At 41.2% G+C, this 18,480-nt stretch overlaps 2 protein-coding genes across 2 annotated transcripts in view; one reads left to right on the top strand and one right to left on the bottom strand.

The window, feature by feature from the left end:
- Positions 1-18,480, bottom strand: part of nrxn3b (neurexin 3b) — a 302,073-nt gene that overhangs the window by 253,436 nt on the left and 30,157 nt on the right. The window lies entirely within an intron of this gene.
- Positions 10,962-16,700, top strand: snw1 (SNW domain containing 1). The gene is made up of 14 exons (XM_057016616.1): positions 10,962-11,173; positions 11,577-11,730; positions 11,842-12,003; positions 12,245-12,340; positions 12,542-12,648; positions 12,908-13,012; positions 13,094-13,163; positions 13,266-13,331; positions 13,448-13,564; positions 13,658-13,799; positions 14,155-14,257; positions 14,820-14,937; positions 15,049-15,212; positions 15,902-16,700. The coding sequence occupies exons 1-14, from the start codon at positions 11,160-11,162 to the stop codon at positions 16,092-16,094; spliced, it is 1,611 nt and encodes a 536-aa protein (XP_056872596.1). The 5' UTR covers positions 10,962-11,159; the 3' UTR covers positions 16,095-16,700.

The raw sequence follows: 18,480 nt of genomic DNA, 5'->3' as shown, positions 1-18,480 counted from the left end.
TAAGATCTCTCACACTGTGCAAATGATTTGTCAGACTCACGAAGGAATTTCAGCTGGAGATGCTGTTCAAATATATATAAAACATTGGATGAAATAAAGCCAAACTGCCATTCAATCTGCTTTTTCAATGGAAATTGACACCTCACTGTCAAACATCTCTCCGAGTCTGTCAGAACAGATTGTTCTGATTCACTAGTATGACACCAGCAAGGGTATCCTCTACTCCTCGGGGAGGTTTGGTTGAAGATACGGAGGAGTGGAGACAGACACTCCTCATAAAACCTCCATTCACTGACAAACCTGGCACAAGGTTGGAGGGGATTCTGATAAATTGGCACGTAAGAGTGCGGAATCTGTTATGATTTCTCATTTTTTTGGATACAATACTGCTCGTACAGCTTGACAGGATAGATAAATCTGTTTCTGACACCCATGGCTTTTATCCACAGGTACAAGTCAGATGAATTCAGTGCGCACACACATACACACACAGACACACACTCAAACCCCTCATTCTGCTTGTGTCATCAAATGTGGCAAATTTGCACTCAGAGGCAGTATATACTCCACCTGTTGCCATGGTACCTGCATGGCGTGATTGCGATCACACAATCAGTAGAGGCTCATGGGAAATAAGCTTGAGAGAATGAGTACTCTGGAGGAAAAGAAGATAGACAGAGAGAGAAAGAGGGAGGGGAAAGAAAAGGCAGAGAGGGGAAGCTGTGCAGATACAAGCAATCAGAGTAACCTTTTGTCTGTAGCGATGTGAATAAATTATTTGACTTGCCTGTTTGCCACACACAAGAATTTGTAATCCCCCCAGCTAAAAGGAAAACACATGCAGCCGACAACTTGCATGAATTATCAAATCAAAAGCAAGAGAAATCGATAACAATGGATTGTATCAGGCATTTGCTGAATGAACATGAGGAGACTGTAAGCATTATTTAGTGGGAAAACTTTGGGGAGGTTTTCCCGAAGAAATAATTCAGATGATGCAAGCACAAATCAATTCCCGGAGCCGAGAGAATCCTAGTTTTCAGCAGCGGTAGCAGCACTGAAATAAATCTGCTGCAAAGACATACCAATGATTGACAAGTGGAAATGCATCAGGCCTTAAACTTCATCCGGTCTATTTTAAAATGTTGGGTCAGTCCAACAGGAGTACAGACAAGGATTTCACTACACACTAGAACGCTGTCTTACAGGACAATGTGGGCCTGAAAGGAAGGGAAAGTGGCTTTAAATACACCAGAAAAGGGAGATCATCAGATGCAATGATGGAGAGACGCTAGATAATCTAACTCAATTAAATCATGACAACAGAAACTAAGAGACCCCCAACAATGAAATGTAAATCCTTCTCCTTGTTTGAACAGCCTCCCCAGGCTGCTTTCCCTGGTGTTTAGTTTCTGACCGTAGTCAAAGAGGCAGCAGAGTCGGTGTGATGCTTTGTTTGGAGGTGCAGGTTTGACCCGTTGGTGGTGGGTTGAGGAATGATGATCTCCCTCAGCTATCCGCTACGATGAATTTGTAGATGCTGAAACCAGCGGAGAGATTTTAAATTCAGTCTGGGAGGAAAACAAACTCCCACATGCCCCAACCTTTTACCATTCCATGACGTAACACGCCAGCTCATGCCCAAAACCTATTGTTCTCTTCTTCTGTGATCCATCTAGTCTATCTTGATCCCCCCCCCTTCCCCCCACCCGTCCGCTTCTCATATATTTGCCCGCTGTGGGAGTAAACTCAATGAATGAACCAGACTGTTTAAGTGAGTCTCCTGTTTAGCTCATTCCCCTTTTCATATCTCTTCATATTACCCTCACTGCGTTTGATCTCCCCTCTTCCTCTGAGGATGCTAAATTAGTCTTTAACTACCGACTCCCAACAGCAACGCCCCAAAGTTGCTGCAAAATATGACATCATGATTCACTCATGTACATCTACCCGTCACACTCCATTTTCTCCATAACCTCTGCATGTGTCCCAGCCTCACCTGCAACAACCCTCTGTATCGCAGCTCTGTTTCGCTCTTCCTCCCCAGCAGCAACCTTCAGCTGCGGGAGTGTGAGCCGTATTTAGAATAAGTTATGGGAGAATGTAGCCTGCTAGAAGATGGCGTGGTTGTGTGTTTGAGTGCAGACCTTCACACTGGGACCCTGGGTGTTCGCTCTCACTACACAGCTCAAACCAACCAGATGCTCAACGGGGGATGAAAAAGCAAGCCTTGCAGCTTCACCGCGCTGCCATTACTTCACGCTCCACAAGAGGAGGAAGAGGAGGGGGGAGAGCTGCAAGATGCAGTTGCTTTAGATTTGTAATCATAATAATGCTGTAGATCAGCAGGGAAACCTTTGCAAAGAAACAGCCAGTAAATATTGGATGTGTGTGCATGTGTTGTAGTTGTTTTCATACAGTACGTCATTATAGCTTTACCACCAAAACTGGCCTTATAATTATGAAAAACGACTTAAGAAATTACCAGAAAATTCTGAAAACCGAAGATCATTGCAGCTTTAAAACTAAAGCAAGCTGTGGCAGTGGAAGGAGAAGATGTTGATCACTGCTTGATGATTGGCTCAATTCATTATTTTTTTCACCTTCCAAACTCATTCTCAGGCTCGGCCTGGTCCCTGATTGCTGATCGTCTGATTGTTTCAGTAATCCGATTATTGTCCCAAACTGTCCGTTATCACGGTTTGGATAGAGGACATTACAGGCAGAAAATGTGTGTAATTTAGCTGGAGCAACATTCGTTTAGCATAGGTTTGGAACTTCAGTGAAAATAGTAATAACCTCCAAATAATTACAATTTTTTAAATATTTTTTTATATTTAGAATTTTACGTGCAAGAACACAGGACATGCAGTGCTGCCGCTGAACTATAACTAGCTTACCGGAGAGCCCTTTAACCAAATTTGCGCTATTGTTCCCCTTCTAATTATTTGAAGCTATCAATGTTAAACTTTTATTTTGTGAAACTGACAACTATAGGACATTTTTCATAAAACTTTAGGTCATATTGTGCCTTATTGTGCCTTTTAATTTAAAAAAAAATGGTTGTCCAACAACTGTGCAAGCAAAGCCTCAAGAATTAAATGCACAGTCTCATCAGCTGTAACTCATGTCATGCTTATTCTTGACATTTAAATCTCGTGTGGGTTGCAGGGGGGCTGCAAGTCTTTGTCGTTTCAAAAGATGTTTCTATCGACTCTCTTTTCATATTGCAACGAGCCTGGTGCAGCAGAGATCGATAAACGCTAATGCTGCTGTTATAGTCCATTCTCTCAAATCAGGCTGAATTGATCAAAACGTCTTGGGTCGCTACAGTTGGGGGACTGCGTGGGCAAAAGGCTGGAAATCTTTTTGTGAAGGAAATTCCAAGGGTGGCTGGAGAGTGCCACAATCCTAATCTGAAAACCAAACAGGTGTTGTTTTTTCCTCTCAAACTCGGGCTTTCATTTGTACCTTTTCCCTGAGGTTCGCACACAAGTATTATTGGACGAGAGAAAAATGTATTATGCATGTCGATAAAAAGTCGGCTGATTTCTAAATAACATGGGGCATTGGGGAGAAGGGGGAAGAAATTGCTGTTGTGTTTACTGAACACAACATCAAGAAGCCTGTGCGACCAAAGATCATTGATAGAAAAAAATAAATAAATAAAACAGAGGACCGGCCCCCAAACTGAATGAAAATATGTAAAAAAATATTGTTTTCCTTTGAAAAGCCTTCTGAAGCCACTTTGCAAAGCAGTGATCAAGCAGGAAGGAGCTGCAACAACATGTGTACTTGACAGTGTCGCAACAACTCACGTCTCATAAGTGATTGAAAGGTGATCAGAAAATAAACACTTAGCACGTGTCTTCCACACTACTGTAGATAATAGCAGAGCTCCTTCTGAAATCATGTGATAAAAAACTCTAAATTGTCCTGTGGGCTTGCTGTGACTTTCAGGGTCATGGAAATTTCAAATCAAATTAGTATTTTATGCTGTTTGAGAGACAAATATGTGTCAGGAATTGTTCAGATGACACATTGAAATGAAATGTGTTTTCTGGATATCATGATCACAAATTCTTGTGATGCCTTCAATGTTTTAAGAATAATCTTTAGAAAACTGGATTGATGGATTCGCACTGTTCAGTACTAGGAGAGATCTCATTCTCATTTATATGCCATTTATGCTATGGCTTGTGTGCACCATGAGAAAGAGATGAGGCTGTGAGATGCATGTTATATAGCCTGGCTGAATATTTTTCATGGTAATTAATACAGTAGCAGATTAATTATGACGTGAAGTTTAGTCTCTTTGAAACCACCAGTCATTGTTTTGCACCATCTCATACTTGAGTGATTGAAGTCGTCCTTTTAGACTTGCTCATTTCCACTATCAATCTTCCTCCATACTCGCTCTGGCTTTGTGCAGTGTGCTGTCATTTCTGCGGTGACATTAATTACAATGAGGAGTCTGTGATGGCACTCATGGCTTCGGCACAAATGGCAGGCATATTCAGCGAGCGTCGTCTGAAGAGGAGTCCACATAATGCTACTCGGTGATTTGTCACTTATTTCTGCTACAGCGCTTTGACCACAGAGTCACCTTCTCCCTCATTTACTGCCACACAGGCAGCGGTGAATGTGTCTATTCCATCCTTGTTGGTGCCTCATATGGATCAGTAATTTGTCTTCCAAAATTCATTCTTACACTTGACCACTACATTACAATTTATGACATCCGAACTAATTACATAATTTCCAATGGCCCTTAAAGTTGAATTAAAAGACCATAAAACAAAGGAGCTTTCAATCCATGTACAATGACTGGCCGCACTGTCTGTTAACCTCCATCCAGATACATCAACAGTATTTTGCACTTTATGTTCTGTTGCATTTGTGCCTATAATCAACTACTACGTGATGTCTTGTTTTGTGCTGTATTAGCTAACAATTCTAACAATGATAGCATTCCTAGAGACGCTTGCCATGCTTTATGAGCTTTATATTATTTACCATGTGCAAGTTGGATAGTGTAGATGGAAAGTCAGGGAAAATGACACTATATAGGTAAACTTAAAGACCCACCAGAAACAAATAGACAGAAAAGTAAAAGTGATTGACCGATATCCCAAAAGTATATGAATCACAAGTTTGTTTCATTTGGGTTAAAATGGGTCTAAAAGGTGGAGTGTCAATTCTTTTCTCCCTCAGGCTTTGAAGCACCTGCTATCCAGAATGTCGCTGTCCATCCCACAGGAAAACTCTCATTACAGGCTCCCATTACGTTTGACTGCATCTCTCTCTATAACCTTGAAACACTGTTCATTCAGCCAAAAACACTTCAATCCAGTGGGAGAGCAGGGTCAATTGAGTCAATGTCGAATGACTCCGTTCTTTTTCCCCAAAGGCTTTTGAATTGACATGGTGTTTTTTTCTTTTTTTCTGAGAACCTTGCAAGGGCAAATGTAGGTTAACTGGACAAAAAGTCTTTCATATAGTAGATCTTGAGGCCAGTGTCAGGGTCATTGAAGAGCTTTTTAACTGTTATGATCCATACATGCTCCCGTTTAGCTAAAGGTGAAGGTTCACTGGGATATGTCTAATATCCACAGTGTGTAGATGAGAAGAGACTTTTCCCCAGACAATGTGCAGTTTTAATATTTAAGCATTGACTGCAATATTTCCCTATTTTTTTTTTAAAAAAAATTCTACTGTAAAGCATCAATAATTTACAGTCAAGGCTATAGTGTGACGAAGGTTACACTTGTGATCTTTCTTACACACACATACTCAAATTCTGGGGTCTGACTTACCTGAGGAGACTGTGCAAAAATATCATAGTTTGATTTTAATATGGGGTTCATTCAAACCAGACAAAACTATGGAAGAGACAGTAGCAGCAGTTCTATTTGATTTTGCCACACCTCACTGCCTCAGAGATGCAAAAGACTGGCCAACATCCAATATCTCCCGCTCTTAACTTGTATTTTTGTACCTATAAGAGTGCGATTACTAATGCTTTGGGGGGAAACAGCATTATATTTCTGAGCAGCTTCATAGAAAACGAAGGCCGATGTAATTTATAACAACAGACTTGGCAAGATAATTACTTCTGCACGCTTTGTGCTAAACTTACCAGATGCTTATTAATTTATTCATTTCTGCCTGTCCTATAGAACAGAAGGATGTCATGGTTTGGTAATACAGTAATTACAAACTTTACTGTATAGACTGTGTTGTGAAAAGCAAGCTGAGCACTTTCTTTCCTTTTTTCTAAATTCAGCATTTACAAATGGGACTATCTGACCATTACAAAAACCTCTGCAAAATTTAAATACATAGCATGTTCTGCTTATTCCAGATGGAAGCGTAGTTCCTATTAGAATATTTCCTGAAATTACCCCACAGTTCCTGCATTTACATTTGTCTATGAGCTCCATGTCGACATTACATCATCAAATACCAGCTTCACATGGTGGAACAATCCCTCAGTATCACAGCTGATGCTTCTCTTCCTCGGGAGAGCACAACACCTGATCTGCTACCAGGAACGCGTGCGGTCACAGCTGCGTGCTTACCTCCAGCCTCCTTTACCTGTCGTAATCGGTTAGGAATGAGCGGATGTGTCGCTTCAGCAAACTATTGAGACGTGCTATGGGGTTGCTGTGGAGAATGCGGCCTTTCCCCGGAGAACCTCGCCAGCACTTACTCTGATAATGAGCTCTATTTCAGAACTCTGCTGATGGTGAGGTAGTTTAAGGTAGGGTTACGGGGAGTGGAAGGGATTACAATGGGAGAAAGGAAGTGCAGAGAATTAGAGGGTGGATCGCCACTAGGAACATCCATGCATAAAGATGAAGGAACCAAAGTTAAGGCTGCTCCAACAAATCAATCAGACAGTGGTTGGAGGGCTCGGCTGTCCTGGCAGGTCGACTGTGATGGGAAAATGGCCTAAATAGAGCACAGAGTCTGTGAATGGATGTTTGTGCAGCTCTTTCACCTGACATCGATTCAACCCCGCAGATTCTAAAAGAAAAAACCAAAGAACTTGTTATTATTATTTGAAACAGTGGTTTGTTATAGACAGCAGATGAACCTTACCTTTGTTTTGCAAATTTTCTTCCTATGACATGCGGAAAGCCTTGTCTTGTCGAATATGGGGCAGAAAATTGGGCTTAAACTTGCTTTTCCAAATCCTTTGTGCCACTCACTGGGCTCTGTCTCAAATCTGGAGCGATACATATCTCCACTGCTCGAAACACCGCTCACTATCAGCACTGCTCATCCACCGACATGCTCTGGAGATTAGCTGCATGCGCTGCTACTCCCACGAGCGTCTGCTGTATCCCATTACCATTCTCAAGGTCACATCATTGGTGAGCCGCTGAGCACCAGCATGTGTGGCAAGAACACAGCATGTAATGGGGTTTGTGAGGGAGCAACCCCGATAACTTGTTTATTGGATACACACAGCATGATAAGTAATGGCATAAAAGGCAGCTAGTGTGTGCTGAGAGAATATTAATTAGCTTCTGTTTGCCCTCTCCTCTGTAAGCTCTCTCCAAATGACAAAGCAATTCCGTGTCGATTAGGATATGAATGACCTCGTCTCTAAATTGGAAGGCCATGGATGGGAGGCTGATGGGGCTCATCCTTCCTTCTGGCACCGGAAGTGGGATGCTATGCAAACTGGAAAACATTCAAATATGGAAGGGGGAATCATGTCTCCGGCCTACTCCTACAAGAAGGGGGGCCACTATTGCTGATCTCCCCTCTCTCTGTCACATAGTATAGACTATTTCTGAAACTGACACACTTCTGTGTACAAAGCCACAGTATCATCTAGACACCTGTCCCTTATTCATGCACATCAGCCGTAGTGGAGTTCATGGAAGCACCTGCAGGCATCTCGTTGTTGCTGCTTTAAATGTGTACGTGCTTGTCTTTGCGTGCGAGTTTAATACACCAGCTTTGAGTGGTGCTGCCATCTTACGGTGGATGTCAGAACTGAACCCCACACTTCATTTCAAGTCCATTACCCCGGACAAGCATTGTAAATAAAAATAAAAAATCCACAATAAAACATTACTGTATAATGTATGCTTCAATTCATCAAAAAGAATAACTTCCTGTCAGCAAATATCTAATTAAGCCACCAATTTGTCTAATAACAGTTTTGAATCTGGTCCTTGCATTCGGATGAAAACGAGTGTTTAATACATGATTCACAACCTAATGTAGGCAGTGAAGAGTGTGTGATGTGGAAATGTGCTGTTCACTGCATCACTGCCTAAACTTTGTGGTGATAAACAGTGAATCATCTGTTCTGCCGCAGACCTAATCATCCATTCTGATGACCTGATTATATCCATAAGACAAATTTGTGTTTCACAAAACAGCTTGCACGATCAAATCGGAATAACAACAAAGCTGGTCTACAAAGACGTAGAGTCACCACCCAGCAGCGGATCATCTCCCCATCTCACTTTAGTCACTCGGTGTTCTTGCACACATCTCTTCATATCTGAATTCTCCACTGGGAGAGCTTGCAGTTTATCTCACCCTAATAAGCCATAAAAGCTCTGTGTTGACCTTCGTGGCCCTGTCTCTTTTTGGACACTGCTGTTTTGCTGGAAAAGAGGATCAAAGTGCAGAACTGCAATCTGGGTTGATACGGTCCTGCAGCTTCTACCACACTGGGTTAAGATCCTTGGTAAAAGTTAAGTAGAATTTAGCAGCCAATAAACCAATCCACAGTCTCCCCCAGCCTGCTGCAAGTTGCCTTTCTATGTATTTTCTCAGTATTTATGTATTTAATCTCATAGCCTACGCCCTCTGTGGCAATTTGTGAGGGAAAAAGTCCCTCGCACACTCATGAAATGCAGACATGTGAGAGTAGAAAGAGGCAGCCCGTGAAACAAGAAATGTAACAAACTGTCAATATGCACAGGGGCTCTCCATACCTGTCTGCTGGATTTAAGAATAATATACACAGGAAGACGCATGCATGTAATCAAACCGATTTCCGTCATCAAAACAACTGCAAAGGGGAAAGGCACTGACAGTCACCATGTAACCACATCTGTCAGGTAAGCAATGAAGAATTAAAGCTGCAATCTTTTGGCTGTCAAAGACCGCTCACAGGTGGCAAATATACTTGTGATGACACACAATACATCAAGGGCAACACATCGTGACTCTGGTGCTATATCTGATACATTCAAAGGTGTTTGGCCTCAGTGGCTTTTTTAGCATTGCAATTTGTGTGTTTGCACATGTTATGCATACGTGCAGGCCTGTGTTTTTGTGATGGCCATAATGAGACCGAGACCAGCAAGCTTCTGACCCACTTACTGGAAAGTTGTTTTCATTTTTCGGTCACTCCCCTTGAGCTGCCAGGAGGCTCTTCCTTTCTCACTCTTTATTTTTATTTACCTCTTCTTCACTCCTCCCAGTGTTTACCTGATAATAATTGTGACATGAATCATTTTCGACAGGGAGGAGCTGAGCTTTGATGAACAAACTCTGGCTGCAAATGAAACACAGAAAAGAAATTTTATTTTAATTCCCAATGTGCATCGTACTTTATTACTTCAAACAAGCTCTGTCCTTTTGTTTCTGTGTGTGTTTTGTAATGGTTTATACGAGAGAGATTAGTATGAGAAGGTAAAAATGGCTTTTCCCCTTTTTTATGTGACATAAACAATCTCGACACCAAATAGAGATGTGCTTCTGGGAGTCAAGATACTATAAATAAAATTGGGTCAACATTAAGTCCATAGTTGCAATATATTAGGTTATATTTTTCTTATTCTAACATTTATCATAGTTTTAGGCTTTTTAAATTATTTCTGGACTTGATTAACATTCAGATGGACATACTGCCCATGTTTACATGAATCATTACAGGTGATTTTCTTTAATCTTGCTTAAAGATCATTCTAGTAACATTCACCCATGTGTGCTGATAAAACAATAAAAGCGTAATCACAGTGCTGGAAAAGGTAACTGGAGAGAGGATGATCCAGCCTTCACAAATAAAATCCTGCCTTGGAGGAAGATGGAATGGTTTAATTTCATAGGTCTCTGCGTATACCTTACCTCACTGCAGTTTTTTCTAATTCGCAACAGAATTTCTGCTGTCACAAAATAATGCATAAAACTGACCATAGCATATAATAGCCTGCACAAAAAAGGTTCTAAAATAAACGAAACATTTGCTTACTCTTTAGGCCTTTTATTTGAATGTTGAATATTTCTTAAGTAAAGACAGTAAAGAGCAAAGGCAGTATTGACATTATGACATGACCAACACATGAAGAGTTTAAAAGACGATGATGAATATAAAGGCCTCTTGTGTCTGCCAGTCAAAGACGGCTTCCTTAATTTGGACTGATAGCTCTGCTGAAATGACACTGACAATTCGGTGATGACACTGTGGTATTGGATGTGTACTTTCCTTACAGCCTATCTACTATTAACTATGACTATTGTCACTGTCAAAAGCATGGATGCACTTCCAATTATTATTTGACCTCTTGATGGGGGGAATCTTTTATTGGTCTAAATATTCTGACATTAACCTGATAGGTGTGTTTGATTAAAGCAAAATGACATTCAGACAAAATTTAAAAAAAGAGTAGTCTGAATAAATGCCCACAAAAAACTGAATGTACACTGCGAGGAAGAGGAAACATGTCACTAATTCCCATTGTGACAATGCAAATGGATTCAGGCACCAAAATAATCAAGAGGTACTAAAAAAAATTTATTACTTAAACTAAATAAATTAAATCAAATTAAATTAATGCTCGACGGTGAGCCCCGGTGAAAGGATTGCTGGGTGATACGGCAGATTATGGAATATTCTAATTATGATTTTTTTCTTTTGAAACTGTGACTGGAAATGTATTAGTAGCAAGGCGGATATACGTCATCAATTAACCATAACGTCATACATTTACACTTATTTGTGTTTATTAAAAGTTAAATTACAACACGTAGTGGCGGTCCTGTTCTGACCGCTGCAAATGATGGGAATTAAACTGTTAATTTAAAAATAAAAATCGTAAAAGCATATACATAACTGTACCGGAAAGTGTTTGTTGCGTTAGCTGCGTGCGCATGCTCAGCTGTACTGTTGAGGAAGAAAGAAAATGTCGTTAACGAGGTGAGTTTCCCAAATGGTGCTTTTAATGTTTTTATTCCTTTAGAGTGTATCATAGCTATCTCGGATGTACCGTATAGTGTGATTAGAACAACCTATACGACTGTTATCGAATGCTTTCTCGGTAATCCCTTAACATGTTCACACTTTTTGGTAAATTAGCATCGACTAGCTTAGCCACGAGCCGTTTGCACTCGTGGCTTTTACATCTACGTTAATATCAATTTATTACGGTCGCTGCATGTTTGCCTTTACGCCTTTATGACATGTCCGTCTTAATGAAAACGTATATTTTGTGCCTGGCGCATTATATGGACGACATTTTCCAATGCTGATCTGTCAGCTAACGTTAGCTAGTTTCTGGGCGATATCGCAGCCCTGTCGACTAATGATCATCTGCTCTCAGCTTCTTACCGGCGCCCACCCAGCTGTCCCAGGACCAGCTAGAGGCAGAGGAGAGGCTCCGAGCCCAGAAGTCCTATTCCACCGCTCTGGTTTCGTCCCGTAGAGAGCCCCCTCCTTATGGACACAGAAAAGGCTGGGTACCCCGCGCTATTGAGGTAACCTTTTTGAGTTCACACGTGGACTTTAAAATGTTGGGAATGTGTTTTCATTTACAGTTATATAATTTGTATATTGCTAAAATAAAAAAAAAAAACCTGTTTCTGTAGGACTTTGGGGATGGAGGAGCATTCCCAGAGATCCATGTGGCCCAGTTTCCACTGGAGATGGGTAGAAAGAAGATGACGTCGAATGCCCTGGCTGTTCAAGTGGACTCGGAGGGGAAAATTAAATATGATTCCATTGCCAGACAAGGACAGAACAAGGATAAGGTACAAACATTGTTGACAGACTGCAGTCACCAAGGATTGGTGTCAAATCTCTGGAGTCCGCTTAGAAGTATCGCTGTAGTCAACTATAAATCAACTACTTTTGTCTTTTTTTATGAGTTTTTTCTCAATTAACTACAAAACATTCCAAAGGCCACGCTGATAGACATAAGAGTGGGTACGATTAAGAGTGGTATGTGTTATTTCTTTGTCCAATGAAAGTTTACTGTTGACATTCCTGTAGGTTGTCTACAGTAAATACACAGATCTACTTCCAAAGGAGGTTCTGAATGATGACGTACCAGAATTAAAGAAGCCAGATGAGGAAACTGTACAAGAGGTATAACATTTTGTGTCATTCATTGCACTATATAACTTTAATGTACAAATTGTAGCATTGTCCATCCCAGTTCTCCAAGGACAGTGTTGAGTGTTGTTTTTCTTTAATCAACAGCTCGGTGTAAATGTTTGTTGGATTTCATGTATCTGTTTAATTCATAATTTAAAACCTAATCACTGTATTAAAATGTGTCCTCTGCAGCTGACAGAAAAGACTCGTGCTGCCCTGAACAAGCAGGTGTCGCAAAAGATTGCTGCTGCCATGCCTGTAAGAGCTGCAGACAAACAAGCGCCGGCACAGTATATCAGGTGCATATGGATTATACAATTCCTAAATCAAGTTTCCCACTCTCAGGTTAATTGTTGGCTAATTTGTGTATTATTTCTTCTGCCAGAGAATGGTGATATGTTAACTATAGTGGTGTATTGTCTAGAGTCTAGACAGTGATGCTTAAAACCCTTTTGTCAGAAATGATTAAATATTCCTCACTTGTTATAGGTAAAAATGGGGGGGAAAAAGAAAGAAATTTGTGTATATTTACACTTAACCTGCTCTTTTCATTCAAAGATACACACCATCCCAGCAGGGAGTGGCATTTAACTCTGGGGCCAAACAAAGGGTCATCCGTATGGTGGAAATGCAAAGGGATCCAATGGAACCCCCACGATTCAAGTAAGTATACCTATACAATTGGTACAGTCTAGGTACTCTGTTCATATCTATGGAAATAGAATGTATATAAATATGTTTCAGGATCAATAAGAAGATTCCTCGTGGACCTCCTTCTCCCCCTGCTCCTGTCATGCATTCCCCAAGCAGGAAGGTAACGTTGCCTTCAGTTTTAAGTGCACGAGCATTATCAAGCGAGATATAGTGAACTTTTCTAAAGACATTGTTTGACATCGTTTTGCTCCCTGTGTTGTAGATGACTGTAAAAGAGCAGCAGGAATGGAAGATTCCTCCGTGCATCTCCAACTGGAAAAACGCTAAGGTTTTTATATTCTGCATACATATTAGATTTTCTTAAGATGGAAGCTTGTCTTTTCCATTGAGATTTCTTGGTTTACTTCTCATTTGTCTCTCCTTATGCGCATAAAATCTTTTTAGGGCTACACCATTCCTCTTGATAAACGTCTTGCTGCTGACGGTCGGGGACTACAAACAGTTCACATCAATGAAAACTTTGCTAAGCTGGCTGAGGCTCTTTACATTGCTGACAGGAAGGTAAACCACCGCGGTTACATGGTTCAGAATGTTTGCATTTGGAATACGTTGCCCCACAAATCCATATTTAAATAATGTTGATTGATTCCACAGGCAAGAGAAGCTGTGGAGATGAGAGCTCAGGTGGAGAAGAAGATGGCTCAGAAGGAGAAAGAGAAGAAGGAGGAGAAGCTGAGAGAGTTGGCTCAGATAGCCAGAGATCGCAGGGCAGGGATCAAAAGTCACGGTGACAAAGGTGAATATGTGTTCATGGCTGTGATTGTCAGGTTTGTGTTAGTGCTTCTTTGCATGACTGGTGCAGATTTAAACTCTCAAAGCTGTTTCCAGTTTTACATATGTAACATGAGCACCATGAGTGATGCTGAGATTTGTCAGCCTGGTGCTGTTGACATAACCAGTAAGCTGTGAAATAGATTTTCTCTGTCCCCACTGATGCTTTGAATATCTTTTGAGTCGAAATGTCAGACATCCATACAATATTCCTGAATATATTGCCATGTAGATAGTTGCTGTGTTTAAAATGTCATTTTGTTTTGAACCCCCATCACCTCCTTTCCTATCTTTTCCCCTGTACCCATTTCTTGTGGCAGGTGGCGAGGACAGCGAGGTCAGAGAGCGTGACGAGATCCGCCACGACAGGAGGAGAGACAGACAGCATGACAGGAACATTTCCAGGGCTGCTCCCGATAAAAGGTGCTGGACACGCACTTTAAACACAGCGCATACGAACTCATCCACCCCTCACTTTGCTACATTCACCCACACACACACACACACACACACACACACACACACCGGTGCTGAATCATTCATGGAACCAACTGAACAAAACATGGCAGGATCCAGCAAACTGCTCAGAAATAGCCCGTGTCTGTCTGCTGTGATCTCCTGGAGATATCTGTAGGTGCACAGCGGAAGGTTGTCAATCGTGTTGGTCTCTGGAGGAGTTGAAATTCAAATTCGTTATAATCACAATTCAAGCTGTCAAACCTTGTTATCTCTGGCTTAACTTGCACTTAGCGTTGACATTGCTGCCTGTGAAAGACAGACTGAGCGTTAAAGTCACCAACTTTTTCAAAAGGTTCAGTACCTGTACATATACAAGAAAGCTTCCAGCTGCTATTTGATAGCATCTGACTACAGATTTTTACCTTATTTACATCCATAAGTTTCACAGTTTTATCACTATCCTGCTGCAAATGAGGAGACGCTGATAAAATCTGGTGTCTAAAATATCGTGCTTTGTTTTTTGCAGGTCAAAGCTGCAGAGAGACCAGGACAGGGACATCAGCGAGCTCATTGCTCTGGGAGTACCCAACCCACGCAGCTCCAGTGAAGTCCAGTATGACCAGAGACTCTTTAACCAGAGCAAAGTTAGTAAACCTCACATGTTACTAATAATTACACTGCTGTGTAGCATGGAAACAAACCCCAGATCAAGATACTGGTTCGATGAGTGTTTTGCTTGACATGTTTCTCTCTAGGGTATGGACAGCGGCTTTGCTGGTGGTGAAGACGAGTCCTACAACGTATATGATCAACCTTTCCGTGGCGGTAGGGACATGGCTTCAAACATCTACCGACCGAGCAAGAATATAGACAAGGACGCCTATGCTGACGATTTCGACACACTCATGCAAAACAACAGGTATTGTGGGTCACCTTGTTATTTTGTTACATCTTTTATGTGTTTAAAGGCAACATATATATCATAATGTATCATAAATACATTAGGAATGACAATTTAAGTATGTGCTATGATATTTTTCTACATTAAAGGCAGCTTGACTTTCCACATTTGTGTACGTATAAATTTTATGCGACTTAATGACTTGCCTCTGAGTATTAGCTAATGGGCACTAAATGAAGATAATCAAAGGCCACGGGCAAAATGAAGCTATTTTATGAGTGTAATTTTTTAATTCTCCTGGATTCATTTATAACTAATAAGCAGCCTGCTGCTGGTGGTAGTATGTTCACTGGCGGTTTTAAAGCTGTTACATCTTGATTTTAATTAAAGAAAATGGCAGTAAAGGCTAGGAGCATTTTAAGGACATTCTGGTATTATTTTGACTCCTTAGAAAAACCTGTACATGGTGTCCCAGCTGGAGCAGCTGTCCTAGAGGCAGAATTACCACACTCTACCAACCAAGCATAGCCTGTCCCATATGTTTAGTCACAAGCTTGTCATTGTCCTCTAGGAATGTTTGGATGCCTGCAGTGTGTAGTAGCACTGGGTAAAACACAAAATGTTTGACTAATGTGAAGGTTAGACCTCCAAATCAGTTTTAAAAACTCTTTAAAAATTCTTCTGCTTTTTTTGTCCTACACCGTCAGGTTTGTTCCAGACAAAGAGTTCTCAGGTGCAGATCATGGGCAGAGACGAGAGGGACCCGTTCAGTTTGAGGAGGATCCCTTCGGTCTGGACAAGTTCTTGGAGGAGGCCAAGCAACACGGCGGCTCCAAGAGGCCTTCCTCTAGCAGTCGATCAAAGGATGATTACCACGAGAAGAAGCGCCGGAAGGAGTGAGAAGTGGCAGACACGGGTCCATGCAGCTGCTGACGTGTTAGGTTTAAGATCCTACTCAAGGGTGTTCATCTGCCAGGGCTTTTTTTCTTGGTATTATTATTATTATTCAATTTTTTTTTCTTTCTTTTTTTTCCTACTTGTAAAAAAGAATAAAGGATGTGTGATAAGTACATGAATGCAATCTGCAGCAAATGTCATTTCAGATGTTGATAGAAATATTTGGTGATTCCTGCAGTATTGCTTTTTTTAAAACTGTGTACAGAGTAAAAACGTCAGAAGGCATTGATCTTTACATTTTTCCCTGCAGTCTGCCCCTCTACGCTTAATGTTCGTGTTTAATTTAACCTCATCGAGCCCATATGATGGCAAATGGATAGACCCGTTTGATGTGAAGCAGAGCAGCTTTGTAATTCTTGTACATTAGCACCAGTAGAATAAATTTCATGTTAGTTTGTAATTGGCCTTCTGCTGTGATCCTTTGCTGTGTAATAAGGTTTCATGGTAAACAGTTGGTTAAATGTTTCTTCTTTTTTTTTTAGTCACATCAAAATAAATTCCATTTACAGATGATTAAATGTTCAAATAAATTGTTTTCACACACTGAAAGTCAGGACTCATTCCCCTGAGAAATACACTCTGATTCATTTGATAATTTGGCAACAAAACTGGCTCCATTTATTTCAATAAATGTCTTGTGCAGCCGTCCTCTTCATATTCAGGCATGACGGGGGAATCATGAAATTATTCCTTGCAAACAGACTTCTCCCAGCCGACTTGCCTGCATGGCGTGCTTCATTTCAGCTTTACCTGCCGTGAGCAAAAGGGAAAAACACAACCAGAGTATCAAAAATGTCATTAAAGTTCCATCAGAAGCAAGATTTAAATCTTTAAAAATGCATTATGGCTTTTCTCCAGCCCACAGAGAAGTTTGACTGCTGAAAGGTTTCAATAATGGTCCCTCCCTCAGTTGTGATCCCTTTTTCCGATGCTGGGAAGGTTCCAACCAGAATCATTAGCTAGGTGTGATCCTTGTGCAGCATACTAACAAAAAAAGGTTTATTCCATTTAATTAAATATTTATTCAGTCGTTTCCATATGCAGAGAACTTGCTTCCTTGTCCCTGATTTCTCTGGTTTAGGGCAAAGAGCCTCAGGTCCAGCCATGCTCCCCGTTTGATTAAATAACCCTGTGTACCCACAAAAACAACACCTTCAATTGAGTTCAAGGTTTATTTGTTTTTTAAAAAAGACTAGTCAGTTTGGAAAAATAAGTCTGACATGCAAAAACCTAATGTGGCTGAGTAGCACTAAAATGTCACATTTATAAAGATCCAATAAGGAAAAGACCCGCAAATGCTTAGACCCAAACACGAAAACACAAACGTTTACCAGCAGCTGAGGTTCCCTCTGTGGTCTGGACAATGTCAAAGCAGCAAGGACAACTTGATAATGCTCCTCGACTGGGTTCTTGTCTGCCTTATGAATGTGCACAGAGATGAATGAGATTTTTATTCATGAAGGTAACAGGAAATTGCCTCGCGGGCGTTGCCTCTGTGCTGTTTGATGTAAATGGGGAGCATATTGTGTCGGGCCTTAATGGAATCCTCAGGTTGCAAACGGAGGCCGTGATGGATACGGCTTCTTATCTTTGCCCTGCAGGGAAATAATAAAAAATATTGAGTTGCGGTGGGGCATCCTTTCACGGACGGAACCTAACAGAGGACAGCCTGGGTTGTTTCTGTGATAGCTCACCCTCCTACAGCGGCACCAATGCAATCGGTCTGGTGATGGATGCTGCTGCTGCTGCTGCTGCTGACCTGCTGCAAGTGGCTGGAGAGATTTTATTTCACTCCCAGAACCTGCTCCACTTCTTAAGGATTTATATTTCAGGAAGGGGTATCATTCTGAAAACCCCCATTAAGGCATAAAGCATTACAAGTTGAATCTTGAGATAGGTCACTTGTTGGTACATAAATGCTCAAAGATGTTTTATGTGAGCAGATGCTTATGTTTCCATTAGGATGGTGATCAGCATCATCACATGCACATTTAGCTTTCATGCTTTTTTTTTTTTACACATCTAAAGCATCCACACACACTCAGCCGTCGGCTCTGTCATTAGTTCCCCATCTGTGCATATATAGGTTGAATTTCACTCATCATTACTGCAGTTGTCTACAGTAGGACAATCTACTGCTCCCTGGAAAATAGTCTGCCTGTCAAACTGTCTTCCCGGCCTGTCCTGAAGCGAAGGAATCATCCTCCCCTCAGTGGCTCCCTCTTTGGATAATTTGCAAAGGTGGAAATACTTAGACAGGCGTATAAATTTTTAATGGCCATGACAGGCAGTGTCAACCAAACTCGCACAATAGCAGCAGCGGAGCCCA

This window comes from Takifugu flavidus, chromosome 19 (genome assembly GCF_003711565.1).
Source record: "Takifugu flavidus isolate HTHZ2018 chromosome 19, ASM371156v2, whole genome shotgun sequence".
Lineage (NCBI taxonomy): Eukaryota > Metazoa > Chordata > Actinopteri > Tetraodontiformes > Tetraodontidae > Takifugu > Takifugu flavidus.
This window is presented reverse-complemented; position numbering and strand designations above follow the sequence as displayed.